Source organism: Papaver somniferum, unplaced genomic scaffold (genome assembly GCF_003573695.1).
Source record: "Papaver somniferum cultivar HN1 unplaced genomic scaffold, ASM357369v1 unplaced-scaffold_0, whole genome shotgun sequence".
Taxonomy (NCBI): Eukaryota; Viridiplantae; Streptophyta; class Magnoliopsida; order Ranunculales; family Papaveraceae; genus Papaver; species Papaver somniferum.
In genome coordinates this window covers 1659790-1677530 of record NW_020618823.1, presented here as the reverse complement: position 1 = coordinate 1677530, position 17741 = coordinate 1659790, and the positions used below count along the sequence as shown (strand labels likewise).

At 37.6% G+C, this 17741-nt stretch overlaps 1 protein-coding gene across 5 annotated transcripts; it reads left to right on the top strand.

Annotated features, from left to right (window-relative positions):
• Window positions 1-7687: 7687 nt before the first annotated feature.
• Window positions 7688-14283, top strand: LOC113325887. 5 transcript variants are annotated; one of them, XM_026573754.1, is made up of 6 exons: window positions 7688-8187; window positions 8297-8454; window positions 11457-11563; window positions 11665-11804; window positions 12267-13440; window positions 13519-14283. In XM_026573754.1, the coding sequence occupies exons 5-6, from the start codon at window positions 12501-12503 to the stop codon at window positions 14091-14093; spliced, it is 1515 nt and encodes a 504-aa protein (XP_026429539.1). In that variant the 5' UTR covers window positions 7688-8187; window positions 8297-8454; window positions 11457-11563; window positions 11665-11804; window positions 12267-12500; the 3' UTR covers window positions 14094-14283. The 5 variants fall into 5 exon arrangements, with proteins under 5 accessions (XP_026429539.1, XP_026429538.1, XP_026429535.1 ...); XM_026573753.1 differs by having other exon boundaries at window positions 7689-8187; window positions 12367-14283; XM_026573750.1 differs by having other exon boundaries at window positions 7689-8187; window positions 12267-14283.
• The last annotated feature ends 3458 nt before the right edge of the window (window positions 14284-17741 follow it).

The following is a 17741-nucleotide window of genomic DNA, read 5'->3' as shown; positions in this document are numbered from 1 at the left end:
GTTGTAAATATTTTTGACTTCAAAAAAAAAAACGATATATATATTCAGAAAAAAATCAAAAAAACAAAATCAAGTATTTATCAATTCCATCCTCTCTTGTTCCAAAAATAAAAGAGAGTAGTCAATGTAAATAAGAGTCATGTAAAGAGTCATCTTTTGTGTTTTTGTGTTATAAGCAAGGAAGGGTGTATGCCATTGATGTACAACGCGAGTAATTGTGAAATACCTCCAACTCATTCACAATTCTCGTAAAGTCCGGACATCTAGCTAGATTTCGACCTCAGTTCTTAGCCTGAGAAACTATCTCTTGGTGATTAGTAGTCATAACATCCGATCTTTCTTTACACATGTGTAGATACACTTTACACTCTTATCACATGTATTTATTTTTTATCAGTGCTAGGATTGTGCCTTTGATAGCTAGATTGACATCTCCATTTTGCTGTGAGCTTAAACTGTCTTGCACATGTCACATTTCATGAAATCCGAGCTTATATTTTGTCCTAGAACTTTGTAGGTACGTTCTAAGCAAACCTTCACGAGACTTCAACTCGTCCACTAGGGACACTTAGTGGTTTAAAAGGCTTATTGCATTCGCTAAATGCAATCGAGAGACCAGCGACAGTGGTATAGGTAGGATTTTCTTAGTTTTGTTTTACTTGAGGACAAGTAAAATTCAGGTTTGGGGGTATTTGATGAGTGCCAAATATTGTATATATTTGCACCTTTTTATTGGCATTTAACTCATCATTTGTGCACTAACGCTCCATTTTATCCCATATTCTGTGTTTTCGTTGTTTTCAAGAATAAATACTTTTCTCAATTAATTTTGCATTTTTAGGTACTAAATAAAGCCTGGTTAACTCACGGAGCGAAAAGAGCGAAGAAACGGCAAAGACTCCCGCAGAAAGGCAGCGAAGAATGATGTTTGCAAGAGCCGGATCAATTAGAAATGGGCTTGAAGAGGAAGAATTGTTCTTAAAGAAGATATGGGCTTGGCATACCCAAGTCCCAAATCCATTCCCAATACCCAAAACCGCTTCTATTTTCATCCGTCAGATTGGATCCATCACTTCATCCCACGGTCGCTTCATCATCGTGCATCAAACTCTGAAGTTCCTTTCTAACATTATAGTACCTTACTCCATCTTAAGCCGTCAGTTTTGATGTATCACACATCCAACGGTCTCTCCACGCCTGTTCCCTTCGTGCCGTTCGATTTAATCTAGATGTGATCATCCAACGCTTTCTCTTCGATGTGCATCAACATTCGATGTCCCCGCCTCACACCCTAGCAACAAATATCTTCTTCCCAACCAAACATTCCCTTCTTCTCCCATCGAGAACTTCTTCTCTCTTTCTCTGCAGTTTTCTTCCCTCGACAGAAACCCATCACCTGCAGTTTCTTCTTCTCGAGCTTCACCACCACCACCTTCACCCGACCACGACAGCAGACCAAACCATCATTTGAACCCCCTAGTCTCTCTTTCTCCATCATAGCTTCTTCATACCTAGATGCTACAATTGAGAGAGGCAGACTTAGGGTTTCCCCTCACAGTCGATTAAGGACAATTAGAGCAGGAGATGGAGTGGCAGAAGCAATACAAGGCATGGTTGTCGTCAATTAGCAGAGGAGAAAACAAAATCAGAAGATTGGTGAGTTTATTTTACATAAACCCTAATTTTGGGAATTTGGGAATTTGGGGGAAATTGTATGAACCCTAATTTTGGGGTATAAATAGAATGTGTGTGTGGGTGTTGGGAGGGTATGCCTGGGTTAGACAGAGCTCAACCCTAGAGGCCTGGAGTATCCAGTGCCCTCCACTGATAACTTTTGTTCAATCTTAAGTTCATTGTACATTTCCACTGCAATTGTTAACTATGTTTAGCATGTTTTAATTTGCTTGCTAAGGTTTCAATGAAACTCTAATATGCTACTGTGCATTGTACTCTGATAGTATTGCTCTTGATTGTTAAAAATGCTCATAAAAGAATTAACCTAGTACATCAGCATTTTACTCTCACAATGTATGCCATGTATGCATTGTAGTTAGGCTCATACTATGTTGATAAAGCTACAACTCATGTTAAACTAGATTATCATTGATCCGTAGACTAGTTGTGCTTTACCTAGACAGTTAGTACTTTGGAGAAATGCTTTAGTTGTGATTAATCTTTCTAGTGGGGAAACACCTTAGATATAGGGAAGAATAGAATATCAACCCTTATCTGTTATAAGGACAAGAGTAGTGTAATCAGTTCAATGCAAAGTGTAGGTTAGAGGTGGATTTGATAACCTTAGTTCCCTCATTCTCACTGTTTACACCCTTAGTTCATTCATGCTCTTGATTATTAAACATTGCACATTGCTTCCACTGTCTTATCTTTGCTCCCTTACACACTGCTTTGCACTGCTGTGATTTTTGATTTCAATCACTGCCCAAAATTCTCTGAAATCAGTTAAGGAAAAGCCTAGATTCAACTAAACACACCAAGTACCTGAGGACAAACCCCTTCTTGCCTCACTCACTACAACTGACCCTGTATACTTGCAGGTCTAAGTTGTAGGTTCTTTTAAAACCACACCACTTGGCTTTGGGAGGGTGTGATATGGTATTAGGTGTGGACTGGATGTAGGGAATCAGTCATGTCAAGTTTGATTTCAAAGAGATGATTACATCTTTCAATAGGGGAAATGAGGAGGTTAAGCTGAGGGGAAGTACTGACACTCCAAAAGTATTTATGATGTTAGTAAAAGAATACCATAAATATTTCAAGAAGAACAAATATGGAGTCATGAGGCAACTCTTCTCTATAACAGTTATTCAAGTGCAGGCCAATACCCCAGAACCTCTACAACCCATTTTAAAAAACTACAGTTCAGTCTTTCAAGAACCCACTAGCTTACCTCCAAAGAGATATCATGATCATCACATACCCTTAAAACCACTCTCTACACCTCCAAACAGTTGGTACAGGAAATACTCAAGTCTATAATTATCATGCCTAGTCACATCCCCTTCTCATCTCCAATTTTGCTGGTTAAGAAGAAGGATGGAGTTGGAGATTCTATGTGGATTATAGAAAGCTGAATGAGCTCACCATTAAGGATAAGTATCCAGTTCCAATGATAGAAGAGTTACTTGATGAATTGCATGGGTCCAAGGTTTTCACAAAAATTGACTTGAGAGCTGGTTACCACCAAATCAGAGTGTATCCTCCAGACACTCACAAGAAAACACTCAAGACTCATGAAGGGCATTATGAGTTTTTGGTTATGCCGTTTAGACCAACCAATGCTCCAGCAAGTTTCCAAGCATTAATGAGTGATGTTTTTAAACCACATTTGAGGAAATTTATATTGTTTTTCTTTGATGACATCCTAATTTACATCCCTGACATGGAGATTCATGCTAAACACTTGGAGCTAACCTTGGAATTACTCAAGGAGCATAATCTATTTGCTAAGATGAGCAAGAGTTTTTTTGGTCAAACCTCACTTGAGTACTTAGGCCATAATATCAGTGGTGATGATGTTGCTGCTGACCCAACTAAGGTGGAGTGCATGAAAAACTGGCCATTTCCCAAGACCTTGAAGGAGTTGGGAGGATTCTTAGGGCTAAGTGGATACTACAAAAAGTTTGTGCAAAACTATGGTATTATTGCTAAACCCTTTAATGAGCTATTGAAGAAGTACAATTTCTAGTGGAGTTCACTGGATTTCAAGGCTTTTGAGCTACTTAAGGAAGCTATGACTACTACACCAGTACTCACTCTGCCTGACTTTAACAAGCCTTATGATCTAGCTGAAGATGCTTGTGATTTGGGAGTGGGAGATGTGTTGATACAAGAAAAGGGTCCAATTGCCTTCTACATCAAGGGAATGGGTACCATATTCTTAGCCATGTCAACTTATGAGAAGGATATGATGGCTATAGTCATGGAAATTCACAAGTGGAAGCCCTACTTAATGAACAACAAATTCACTATCTACACTGATCATCAAAGTATCAAATACTTCTTGGAGCAGAGGGTCCATTGACTTCTGCAATAAAAGTGGTGAACTAAACTTCTGGGATACAATTATGAGCTGAAGTATAAGAAAGGGTGTGATAAAAAGGCAACAGATGCACTATCTAGAGTGCAAATTCCAGAAGATGCTTCATGCAGTGTCATTTTTCAACTACAACCAGCTTGGTTGGGTGAGGTACAAGAGAGTTACTTAGAAGATGTTGTAGCACAAGGATTACTTCCAAAACTGATATTGGAAAACAATAATTATGGGGATTTTTCACTAGAACAAGGTATCATTAGGTACAAAGGCAGAATTTATATTGGCAGTTCTGATGGTCTGAGAAACAAGGTTATGACAGCAGTACATGCTTCTTCAGTGGGAGGACACTCAGGATCTAGATCTAGTTACCAGAAGTCAAAGATTTACTTTTATTGGAAGGGAATTAAGCACGGTATAACTCAGATGGTACAAGAATGTGATATATGTCAGCAGCATAAAGAGTTTACTGCTCTTCCAGCTAGACTTTTGCAGCCTCTACCAGTACCTTAACAAGACTGGACTGACATTATCATGGATTTCATTTCTGGTCTGCCAAAATCTGAAGGAAGGGAAGTTATCCTAGTAGTGGTGGGCAGATATACCAAGTACAGCCATTTCTTGGCACTCAGCCATCCTTACACAGCAACATCAATGGTTAAGGTAATGCTGGACTCAGTATTAAATTACATGGATTACCAAAGACTATAGTGTCTGATAGAGATAGTATCTTTCTGAGCAATTTCTGGCAATGCCTTTTATCAAGAATGGGTACCTCTTTGCATTTGAAACTGCTTATCACCCTCATACAGATGGACAAACTGAGAGGGTGAATGCATGCCTAGAGACTTATTTAAGATGTGTGACTAGTTACAAACCCAGCAAGTGGTTGTCCTGGTTATCACTGGATGAGTGGTGGTTCAACACCAGCTTTCATACCAGCCTTAAGTTGACACCATTTGAAGCTTCGTATGGATATACACCCCCACAATTTGGTGTAACTTCATCCCATGTTGGAATTAGTCTAGAAGCAGATGATTATTTGCAGCAGAGACATGTCACGGGACAATTACTAAAGGGCGTTCTTGAGGAATCTCAACATAGGATCAAACAACAAACTGATAAGAAGAGGACCGAGAAAGAGTTCAAGGTAGGATACTGCGTATACTTAAGGCTACAACCCTACAGACAAACATCAGTGCAGCTGAGGAGAAATCTAAAGCTAGCAGCTAAATTCTTTGGCCCTTAGAGTGATGGAAAGAATTGGAAAGGTGGCATACAAGCTACAACTCCCTCCTAAGTCTAAGATACATCCCACATTTCATGTCTCTCAACTGAAATCCAAGCTAGGCAGTGGAATGATACCCTAAACTACACTGCCAAATTTGAATAAGGAGATAAGGAGATGAAGATTACACCCTTGAAGGTTCTAGCCAGCAGACAATCCAAGAAGAATTAAAAAAGCATTACTCAAGTGTTAGTGAGATAATTTGTCAGCTCAAGATGCTACCTGAGAAGACAAGGATTTCATGGCACATCAATTTCCAAAGCTAATCCTTGAGGTCAAGGATTTGGAAGAGTAGAGGGTATTTGTCAGGACCCAAGTTTATTTTGTTGCTTAAAACTATTGTTAAGGGCTATCCATGTTTATATTGGCACCCAGTAGTACTTAATTTTGAATTATTTTGTGTGTGGATGTTATCCTTGTTGTTCTCGTGCGAGTCGCACAAGTTGTGATTGTGTTATCCTCTTATTCCCTTTTGTGGATGAGAGGAGAGAATGAAAAAAGTTAATCTAAAAGTTTTCTTCTCTCTCAATTATTCTGTTCTTCCTCTCCAATCTCTATCCTTAGGGATCCCCATTGTTTTTGTGCTAATTTGTAAGGCAGGTCTTTACAAAGTGCAGTCATTATTTTGGATCCCAATATGGAGGAAAAGATTCCACTTCTCTTTTGAGATTTTCATATTCCAAAGGTGATGAGAAACCATGGTGGTAGTCTGAGACGGGTTAGTGATGAACTCAATAGTTATATTCAACCTAGTGCATTTATGAAGTTCGACGAAGTGCTTACCATTGGTGTGATTCTTAGTCTAATTCAAATAGTGTACACTATGCTTAGCATTCATTTAAAGAAGCAGATGAACATATTATTTCTTTAATTTCTTTATATGTAATATAAGTCGTCAATGAACAAGGCCTTATGTATTATGGAGGTTGATGGATATATTATTTGTGACTTTTTTTCCTTTTAATTTTATTTATATGATTGGACGGCAAAGGAGATTTATGTTTATGAAGTAAATGAAAAGATCATTTTTTTATATTTTGTATAATGTTTGTGTAATTGGTGAAAAAGATTTATGGGTATTGAGAGGAAACTATCTCATAGTAAAACTACAAAACAAATTGGTCCAATGATAAAATTGTGACATTTCACAAATAATCAATACAAATGAACTGATCATACAAGTTGTTAAATACATGGGTAAATAATTTATTGTTTCTCATGATAAAGCATATATTAATATCGTTGCGAGCTCGATCAAAAATTTATGATCCATGTATCTACATGGTGACATTTCCAGTTTTTTGTGGCATTTAGAAGTGTTTTCAGACATCGGAGAAAACTTAAATGAAATAATGCTTCTGAATTTTAAGTACTTTTTTAGAATTCTGAAGACTTCAAGATAGTGAGAATATAAAAGTGGGTAACATCTAGCGGCAGAGCATGAAGAGCTGCACAATTAAAATAGATGTCGAGCTTTGTTATAAGTTAGCTATTCCAGTTATTTATATAGTTTTAAGACGTATCAGAGTAGAATTTGCAGTTCCCGCCAGCGATATCTTCTGAGAACAACAAAAATAGTTTTTTACAAAAAATCCCCTCCATAATCGTTTTTTCCAGAAAATTCTCTGCAAACAGATCTTCTTAATCTTTGATTATCCAAATTTGTACTTCAAATATGTTGGATATTATCTGAATTATTCTGATCTTCCAATCAGATTTGGATTCAATAAGTACATATTTTCTATTAGTAGTTATTTTAAATAAAACATCGTCATTCAATGCGATTTTTAGGGTTTTCCCATCCCAGTTTCATTATTGCTCTCATGGTGTTCTCAAGCCCATCAAAGATTTCTCATAGCCTTATAAGCGTTTCAGACGATTGCAACTGTTTCAAGTATAACAAGGACGATTTCTTCCGGCATGACGTGATTCTACATTCTTAAGAAGATCAATGGCCACCGGATTTGATTGTGATAATGGTGTTTTGTGCTTATTACTCCCGTATGGGACAATTCCATCTTAATGAAGAAGAAGACAAATTCTTCAAATCCAAATGTTTGAATTTTAATTTAAGTGTCATCCCTAAAGTATCATCAATTTCCTTGAAATTCATGTATTTAATACGTTTATATTACAATTTATTTACTATTGTGATATAAAAAATCCGTATTTTGTTATGTTTTCTGTATCAAAGAAATTGGGAGGATCACCTCTTTTTTCTTCAAAAAAAAAAAAAACAAAACAAAACAAGTTAAATTTACACCTACTTAGTACAATGCCTAGATTTACACCAACTTAATATAGTCCCCCGTTATGGATAAATGGTGAACGGTACCATTTACGGTAAAACTTCTATAAATTAATTGCATTGGGATCAAAAGATATATTGTTTTAGCGAAATTATTAGTTTATCTAGTTAAAATTTAGTTTGTACAATCGTAGTTGGGACCAAAGGGTTTTATTATTTCAACGAAGTGATTAATTTATCGAGGACTAGTTTCGCTCTGTAAATCTCGAAATTTCTCTAATCTCTTCTCTTTGATCTCTCAGCATCTCTTTCTAACAATGGAAGCCACGGCTTTAACGAATCACCTAACCTCAACAATTTCTTCCATTCATTTCCATCCCAAACTTCTTTGAATTCTCAGTTCTTGTTACCTGCCAATACTACTACTTGAATTCTAAACTTTCAATCTCTAACCCTAGATCTCAATTCAATAGAACTGTTACTGCTTGCGTTGCTTCTGTTAATGGAGGAGTTGAACAAACTGTCAAAGATGTTGCTCCAATCGAAAATCAACCCTACTGTGATGGATATTAACAAGATTCGTGAAATTCTACCTCATAGGTAAGCTCAAATTTGGTTTTTCGATATAACCCATGTTTGATTTGAAGTTGATTATGAATTTGGGTTGTGGAATTTGTAATCTTTTTTCTTGTTTGTTGTTTGGTTTTAGGTCTCCATTTCTATTGGTAGATAGAGTGATCGAATACAATGCTGGAGTATCAGCAGTTGCCAGTTGCAATTAAGAATGTAACTATAAGTGATAATTTCTTTGCTGGACATTTCCCAAAAAGACCAATCATGCCTGGAGTTCTCATAGTCATAGTTGAGGTAATATTCATTCTTGATGTCTACATTTTTTTTTTTATATTGAATGACTAATTTGATAGTGCGGTAGCAAAATGATTACTCGTGTCTCCAATATGAACTGCTCATGCCGAACATTCAGGTTTTAAACTGCATTTGATTTAGAATTGTACTTAGTTTTTTTTTGTTGCACGTGTTTGCCTGGTTGGATGAACACAGTCGCATTGTTAGTGCAGTCCAAGTGGGAATATTTGAACACCAGTGCTGGTGTTCCGACTTCCACAATGAAGGCATCAAAATTAAGCAAAAAGTATTTATTCGTGTAGATTGATCGAGTAATTGCGGTACCAAAATGATTATTTGTGTCTCCATTATGAACTGCTCATGCCGAACATTCAGATTTAAATTCGCACTTGAGTCAGAGTTGTAGTTACTTTTCTTTTCTTTTTGCATGTTGTTTGCCTGGTTGGATGGACATAGTCGCATTGTTAGCCAACATCCTAGTGGGAACATTTGAACACCAGTGCTGGTGTTCTGGTTTCCAAAATAGAGACATCAAAACATAGAAAGCTAAGCAAAAGTATGTATTCGTGTAGATTGACTGAGTAATCTCCCAAACTTTATAACTTAAATAGGACTTAATATTTGTGTAAGTTAGCAGAATGTCAGATAATATCATATATTTACAGTAAAAGTGAATTAATTCATTGACGATGTAGGATTTGTCTGATGCTTGATTTTTACCCCTATCATTCCCCTCCGTTTAAACATTAACCTTGATGTCTGAAATACAATTTCCAGTGACAAACCATAGGAATTCTCCTTTCCTTGTTAGTGAGAAAACTAAATTATTAGTGGCTTTTATATGTCGGACTGCTGTGACTTATATAAGTGAGTACTTGAACAGCTGATGGGGAACCAAGTGCTTCAAAAGGTAACATGAAGGTTACCTTGAATAGAATAGATAAATGTAGTGATCATTGCGTGTTGTTTCTCTAAAGAGGTGTACCAAACCTTTTGTTAATAAACCAATAAGCGCCATTAATAACAATTGCGAACATAACTTTTGCTGGAAACAGCCCACAATGGTTGTTTTATCTCTCTTTGCCTTTGTGATCTTTTATAAGACCTTGTGATTTGTGATATTTATAGTTTAGATCAAGTCACGTCTCCGAAAAGTTTCATATAAGAATCCCAGAGATTTCTTTCGGTGGCTATGGCGTCACCTTTAATATCTATATTGGACTGTATCACCACTTTTTGACAGATATCTTTTAAGTGAAGCTACACCAACCAAGAAAATCTTTAGGACTCTTTTGTAGAACCCTCTCGGAAATATGGCTTGATCTAGGTTGTGAATGTCTTGGATCGCTAGATCCCACATGCTCAAATCAACTGTATGGTTTGATTTTCCACGAGAGAATCTCTGCTTGGTTGAGTATTAATCTGTGGAAAAATCCATGTCCTACAGGCAGCTTAGCACAATGTAGATGCAACTACTAACATAGCCTAAAACGACAAACGGACATACCCAATACTCATCGCAGAACGAAAAACTATACAGTGGTTCATTCCATCATTGTGAACCTGTAGATGTCCCCACTTAGCCAATAAATCCTCTACAGCATTAGCCTCTCGAGAATAGTGAATTAGAAAAGTCTTTATTCTTGAATACCACATTTCCATTTACCAATCATAAAAAAACAAAAAGAAGCATTGGTGCATCAAAAATTCTTGACATAGCATTAGCATAGGCTTATTCTTGTGTACACACTTAGTCTGTCTTTTTTTCTTTATTCCAAAAATAGGCAAGTTTTTGCCGAATACGTGGTTGAACTTCCGGACGAACTATAAAAATAGCAAAATTTTCGCCAGGCTCAGATTTCAAGTTAAGCTTGCCATGATATCTCCATTCCAACTATTCTGGGTTTTGAGATTATAGTCTTGACATAAGGAAGTTAAATTGAAAGCTTGGATATTGTGAGTTCTGTCGATGACATTTAGGTTAACTAAGACAAAAGAAACCAGATTGGTTGTGTCAGTATCTCCTTGATATGTTGCATGGTAGCAAACTGGAACTTTCTTTGAACATCTTGATAGAGAGATTTGAAGTTCCTGAGAATTGCCATATCTTCAGCTCCAACGGCCACATTCATATGCTTCATCTCTTTAGCCCGCTAAAGACCTAGATTTGCTCCTGTTCGTGGTGTCCACGGTATCATCTATCCCCAATGCATCTATCTTTATTTTATTGAATGTGAACTCTGTGGTGGTCACAAAGATGTTGTTTGATTCTTACGACAGTTTGATGTGCATCTATCTTTATTTTATTGAAGATGAAGTCACATCAGGCTTTCCAGATAAACCATCATCTAGTAGCACAGGTAGTTATTACATGCAATCTATTTATATTTTTTTTGAGCCCAACTATTGAGCCAATCTCCAAAATTATTGAAATTTTGAGATTGAGCATGATTTGATCCACATAGACCATTCCAGACATCATTGGCAAAAGGACAATTCATGAACAGGTGTGTCATGATTTGTACACACTTAGGCTAGTGTTTGAAGTTTGAACAGTAAATTGTATAGTCTTCTTCTTTTACTCGAAATTTCTGCCGTTTAACAGTATCTTTGGATAAGAAACACAAAAACCAACTAAATTTACACCTACTTTCGAGCTCGTCCACTCCGCCCAAATCCGCCCACATTCTTAGGTACACACACCTATCTTTCTTTTTCAATCTGTAAATTTTGCTGTTTCTCTCTAATCTCTTCCTCTAGTTATCCCCCTGTATATGTCTATATCTAATAACCAAACATTTTCTTCTCATTTTCTTTTGCATTTAAAATGTATTCTCCTCAAGATTTTCTTCTCATTCATCCCAAACTTCTTTGAATTATTTCTTTATTTCTATAACCAACTGCTGCTTCACTCAGAAATCACAAAAGAATTTTATCTTTTCAAATTTCAATTTCTAGATCTCATTTCAATAGAACCGATACTTATCTGCTGCTTCTGTTAGTGGTGGAGCTGAAGAAACTGTCAAAGATGTTGTTCCAATTGAAAATCATTTTCTTGCATACCCAAGTGTAATGGATATTAACAAGTTTCGTGAATTTTACCTCACGGGTAAGATAAGTTCTGTTTTCTGACTAGCCCATGATTAATTTTAATCTGATTATTAATTTTGTTGTAAAAGCTGTAATCTTTTTGTTTTTGTTTGTCTATAGGCTTCCATTTCTAATGGTAGATAGAGTGATTGAAAACAGTGCTGGAGTATCAGCAGTTGCAACCAAGAATGTACATCATTTCTTTCCTGGGCATTTCCCAGAAAGACCAATTATGCCTACCTGGAGTTCTCATGGTTGAGGTAATATTCATGATGGGATTGGTATCTACATAATGAATCTTTTATGAATGACCAAGATGATTGTGACTGCAGTAACAATGTGTTTCATTCCAGTTACTGTTGAAGGACCCTATGAAGGCTATGTTTTCCCTAAAATAAAAATAAAAGTTTTTGTGAGAGGAACGGTTTTGATGAGTATTTGTTTGGAAGGTTTTTTAAGAATTTTCCAGGTACACAGAACACATATAGCATTAATCACATAACCGCTCGGGCTTTTAAATACCACATGAAAATGGGTCTTTAAGATTTTGTAGTTATAAATTTTGAGTGGGTGAATAGTTCAGGATGTTACAGCCTAGAGTGCAGAGGGCTATTTAAAGAAAATGTAGGCTAGATGAGGGACAACAACTTTGACTTTAAATATCCTGGATTGACCTAAGCTCAAGTCGTTCCCTTAAGTTTAATGGGGTCTTTCTAGTGCAGGACCCCCATTAATATGGAAGAAGATTGAAGTGTAGCTTCTTCGAGGTTTCTCTTGCGATGATAACGACTCAAACTCAATTATATCCTTCAAATTCTCCAGATCAACCTATTTGGCCTTTGGGAATTTCTGCTTCCATGCACATGTCTGTATAAATCGGAGTTTCTGCCTCATAAAGGGAAAGTTTCTCATACTGCTCTCATCAGACAACACAAAAATTGTTAAGGAGCAGTAACATGGTGATTAAAGAAAGTTTACTTCGCATTAACAGGCTCTTGAGAGGCAAGCAAATTAGTGCATCACAAACGCTGATAGGCAGGAATTACGGGTGGCATCGTGCACCATTACGAAGCAGAACTACAAGTCCGCAAGCGTCAATATTGATACAAAGAACAATTGAACATCTTGCCGCTGATAACGAAAAAGGTAACCAAGAAGTTGTGGTTACAGTTTCTTATGGACCCCTTTACCATAACCAGGAGAGCCCTGCATGGAAGACAACCAAGGAAGTGGCGTGGAATCATCTTTGCAGAACAACTAGTAGTATTACTAGGGCTTTAAGAGAAAGCGACATATATAAACTTTATGTTGCTGCAGTGAGAAAGGTGCAGAATGAAGGTTTAGATCGTTATTATAAGGATGGTGAGGGAACCATCCATCACCTCAGTGAGAATGAATATCTACATATGATGATTTATGATGGCTGTTTTTTGTTGCAATTGATTTTGTTTGTTCTTGGTCGAGAGAAAAAACTCAAGCACATTGTAGATCATCCGGTATTTGGGCAACTTGAGGGTGACAAAGTATCCATGATAAGAGATGCAGTTTCATCTATATTTGTGGTAGGTAACCAAGTTCCTCTTGTAGTTCTTCAGGCATTGATGAAACAAAGTTTCTTTCAGGAAGTTGTTAATGGTGGGATATGGGAACAACCAATGGACCTGGAAAGGTGGGTCTTATTTGAGCTCATGTTGGTTCCTTCTTTTATGGATAGCTCAAAATCTGCAGTAGAAGTCGTAGCAATTCCAACTGCCTCTCTAGCTGAATACATGCACAGCCGAAGAACTGGAGGTAACTCGCATGCAATTCAAAGTAGGTTTTCCGAAACCAAAAAGAAAGTCGCTTTAAAAGATGCCCCGATTGACCTCCTTCACGGGCTTTGGTTGTTAGTGACAGGTTCATCTCAAAATCCCAAAAAGGATGGTTCCATTGGATATTTTTATGCAGGATTTGAAGATGAATATATTTATGCAGGAGAAGATGATAGTACAAGTAGAAGTGACCATATATGCGATGTTGTCCGTCAAACAGTAAGAAGTGCTACAGAGCTTAAAGAAGAAGGCATCGTTTTTCAGTGTAATGAAGGCGCAAGGATTGATGGAATTAAGTTCAAGCAAGTTATGTTCAATGCGACTCTAATCATCCCTCGCCTCATGGTAGATTCTGAGCAACATCTTTACATGTTGTTCAGTAACTTGATCAGATACGAAATTACACACTTTGGGCAGAACCAGCGTAAAGTGTGTGAATATCTACAGTTGATGCGTGAACTCATTCAATCAGCAGACAATGTCAAAGTCCTTGCTGCAAGTGGAGTAATTATTGTGGATCCCAATCTGGAGGAAAAGATTCCACTTCTTTTTCGAGATTTACCTATTCCAAAGGTGATGAGAAGCCATGGTGGTAGTCTGAGACGGGTTAGAGATGAACTCAATAGTTATACTCGACCTAGTGCATTTAAGAAGTTCGGTGAAGTGCTTACCATTGTGGTGATTCTTAGTCTAATTCAAACTGTGTACACTATGCTTAGCATTCATTTAAAGAAGTAGATGAACAGATTGTTTCATTCATTCATTTATTTGTAATAAGTGGCCAGTGAACAAGGCCTTCTGTGTTACAGAGGTAGATGAACCGATTATTTTGTGATTTTTACTAATTTTATTTGTATGATTGGCCAGTGAAGGAGGCTATTTTTGTTTAAGGAAGTTGATAAAAATATTATTTTTGTTTCTTGTATAATGTTTATGTAATTGGTTAAAGATATTTATGGGCATGAGAGGAAACTATTTCATGTGATCCAATGGTAAAATTGTGATATTTCAGAGTTACTTAAAACATATGAACTGATCATACAAGTTATTAATTACATGGGTAAGCTCATCTTTTGTTTTCTCATGATAAAGCACATATAAATATGCTTGCGAACTTACTCAAAAATCTATTATCCGTGTATTTACATGATTACATTTCCGGTTTTTGTGATAGGGAGAAGTGTTTAGACATGGGAGAAAACTTAAATGAAATAATGCGCCTGAAAGTTAAGGATTTTCTTAGAATTGGAAAAATATCGAGTATACCCCAACATTTAAGCGTGACACCATGTAAAGCTCCACGGTTACAGCTGATGGAAGGATGTGTTAGAAGTTAGCGTTTCCGACTCATTTTTATAATTTTTCCATCCTTGTTAATCGTTCAATTTTGTCACATTCATTTACAATGTATTTTGAACTGGTGTACGCAATTGTGTATTTTGAAAGAAACAAAAATAATGTTTGGTGTTTTTCTTTGCAAATTGGACATATTAAAGTCTAATTTAGGGAGTTAGCAATCCACTACAGTGGAACTAGACATCTAATGTGGAAGCATTGCGACTCTCCCTAGTGCTTCCTTGGCTAACATGTCTGTGATATTGTTTGCCGATTTTGGAACGAAAGAAAAACCTAAATGAATTTGACAAACATAGATTTCATGTCTAACTTCTTCCATAATTGCTTGATTTTGCCAAGTGTAGTTACCTAAAATCTGAGAGAGGTTAGAAGTGGGATTCTAAGATTTCTGAAAGTGAGTTACGGGAGGTTAAGCACGAACAACATTTGCCTAAACCACGTACAGTGACCGTTCAAAGGCTGCTTCAGTCACGGGAAAGAAGGATTGGGGCTGGTCTTAGGGAGGGAAGCAGATGAAGAGAGAGATCACAGAACAAGTTATTGCTATGAGAGGTTATGAGAAAGATCGTCCGTAGCTTGGAAAAATAGAGGACCTATTTATACCTGAACTCTCTAATCTCAGGTCGGTGAAGATAAGGATTGCTTTTCGTGCCCTACGGAGCAATTCTCCCGTCTCTTCAGGAATAGGGATAAACTAGGTCGTTTATCTCATTATTCCACCTCCTTTTTACTCTCTTCTGGGGTGAGAAATAAGTCGGATATTCCTCACACGTGTCGTAGACCGCCAGACCAAAACCCTAATTGATATCCCCCTATTTTTGTGAAGCTGAGTCAGCCTTTGTGATGATGTGTTAAGAGAGAAATATTTTCTTTAGCCGAGTTGGCCAAGATAGAGAGATATTCTCTATTTGTGAGAATGACTAGGATGAGTCACGTGAAAAGGCATGGAATTCCTCAGAAATTGTGTGCAGAGTGTGAGAGGAGCTGAGGATGATCTCCCTCTCTCCATGGCCGGTCACATATGTCATGTGAAGACGGTATTATTGTTTGTGGGTCCCTTTGTTGAGCATGCGGAGCTCAAGAGAGATTATCCACGTTTTTGGATAGACATGTATAGTTCAGGCTCAATTTACTAGACGTGAGTGTGTTTGAGAGGCATAGAAATAGGCTTGAGCAATAGGTAAGGCGTGTGTCTATCATATGAATCTCTTCGAGATTTTGAGGAGAGATTTGAATCTCTCCGAGATTTTGCGAAGAGATTTGAATCTCTCGGAGATTTTGCAGACGGATCAAAATCTCTCCGTAATTTTGCAGAGAGATTTGAATCTCTCCGAGATTTTGCAAAGATTTGAATCTATCCGAGATTTTGCGAAGAGATTTGAATCTCTCCGAGATTTTGCAGACGGATCAAAATCTCTCTGAAGATTTTCTTAACGGATCTGAATCTCTCTACGGTCAGCTGAGACTCGTCCTGAGAGAGGAAAAGGCTTTGTACGCCCAATTAATGCCTCTGCGAGACTTTTGCTCACTTGTCTTTAACCAGCGTATCTTGCAAAGATGTTCTAGGAATCAACTTTGTGTCCATATGATGGGCCAACAAGACCAGTGTATCCTGAAAGGATGTTCTTGGAGTCTGTCGAAAGGGACCGGAGGCAGAATAACCAGTATATCTCGCGGGGATGTCCTAGGAGTTATTTGGAAACCTCAGTAAGTCGAGTCAAATCCTAGAGCAGACATGAACAATGTATCTCGGGATGATGTGCAAGGAATCAGTCCTTGATCTCAAATGGGGTGAGTCTTGCTTACAGGAGATATGTAAATCTCCGCTCTGGGTCATAAGTCCGCGATGACATATTTACGCATCTACAGAGCCTACATGACTAGCAGCATCTCGTTGAGGATGTATACTAGGAATCATGGAATCACAATCAGTTGCGTCTCGCGAAGACATGCTGGAATTATGGTTGTTCTGGTTCATAAGTCTGTCGGGGACGTTTGACGCTCTACAGAACCTACGTGACCAGCAATATCTCGTCGAGGATGTGCGCTAGGAATCACGGCATCACGACCAGCAGTGTCTCGCGGGGACGTATACTAGAAATCGTGGCTAAGGATGCCTTGAGGGCCAATGGCTTAATCTCTCTTCTGAGAGTTAAATTTTGTCTATAGGATTGAAATGACACTTTTTCCCCTTATCCAAATTTCACCATCTACATTAAGTCCCCTACTTAGAGTAGAACCTTGATTATTCTATGATTAGTATATAGATGGTAACAAATCATTCGTACGCAATTACAATTCGTTCGTCCTTTTAGACTTGCAGAATCCCCGAATTGATGTTTAGCCTTCGATTTTTATGACGCTGATATTGGAATCGATTATGGACCTTGGAATTTCCTAAGACTTTGTGTTGGACGTTAATGACATGATAATGAAGTCTTGATGAGACAAAATTTCTGTTGTTAATTAAGGTTTACTTGGCCAAAACCCTAATTTTCTCTCTTTGTGCATCCTTGAGCTTCTGAGTTTGTATAGGCGAGTATGTGGGGAAGAGAGAATTTTTGAATGGTCTCCTGGATGTCCTTGATGTTGGTGAAGATCCGTGAGAAAATATAGGCACTTACTTTTGAAGTTACGGAGTCCATATCCCATGTAAGTTCTGAATTCGGGCTTTTGTACTGTACCTAAACCCTAATTTCTCTTTTCTTCGACTCCTTCAGACACTCTGGAGAGACTTGATGAGGCTTGGAAGGTGTCCATCTATCTTTTGGGTTCGGGACCTTTCGGGATAAGAGCTTGTTTAATTCCTTGTACCAATCAGGCTCCTTTTTAGAGAAAATACATACTTTTGAAATTAAGGGTATTTTCATCAAAAACCATTGTGAGCTTGATTTTTCTAATTAGCATGAGACGCATGGAACTTCCCTAGGCATAGTCACGTATTGAAATAGAGGTTGGCGCTTCTGGTTCTTCTTTTGGAAATCATGAACCCGAGTTCCCTGTTTTGAGCCAGATTCCCTTTATTTTCCC

Bases quoted from the DNA above. Each gene is read 5' to 3' on its own strand.
- LOC113325887 (XM_026573751.1), top strand. From the start codon at position 12,501: ATGGTGATTAAAGAAAGTTTACTTCGCATTAACAGGCTCTTGAGAGGC.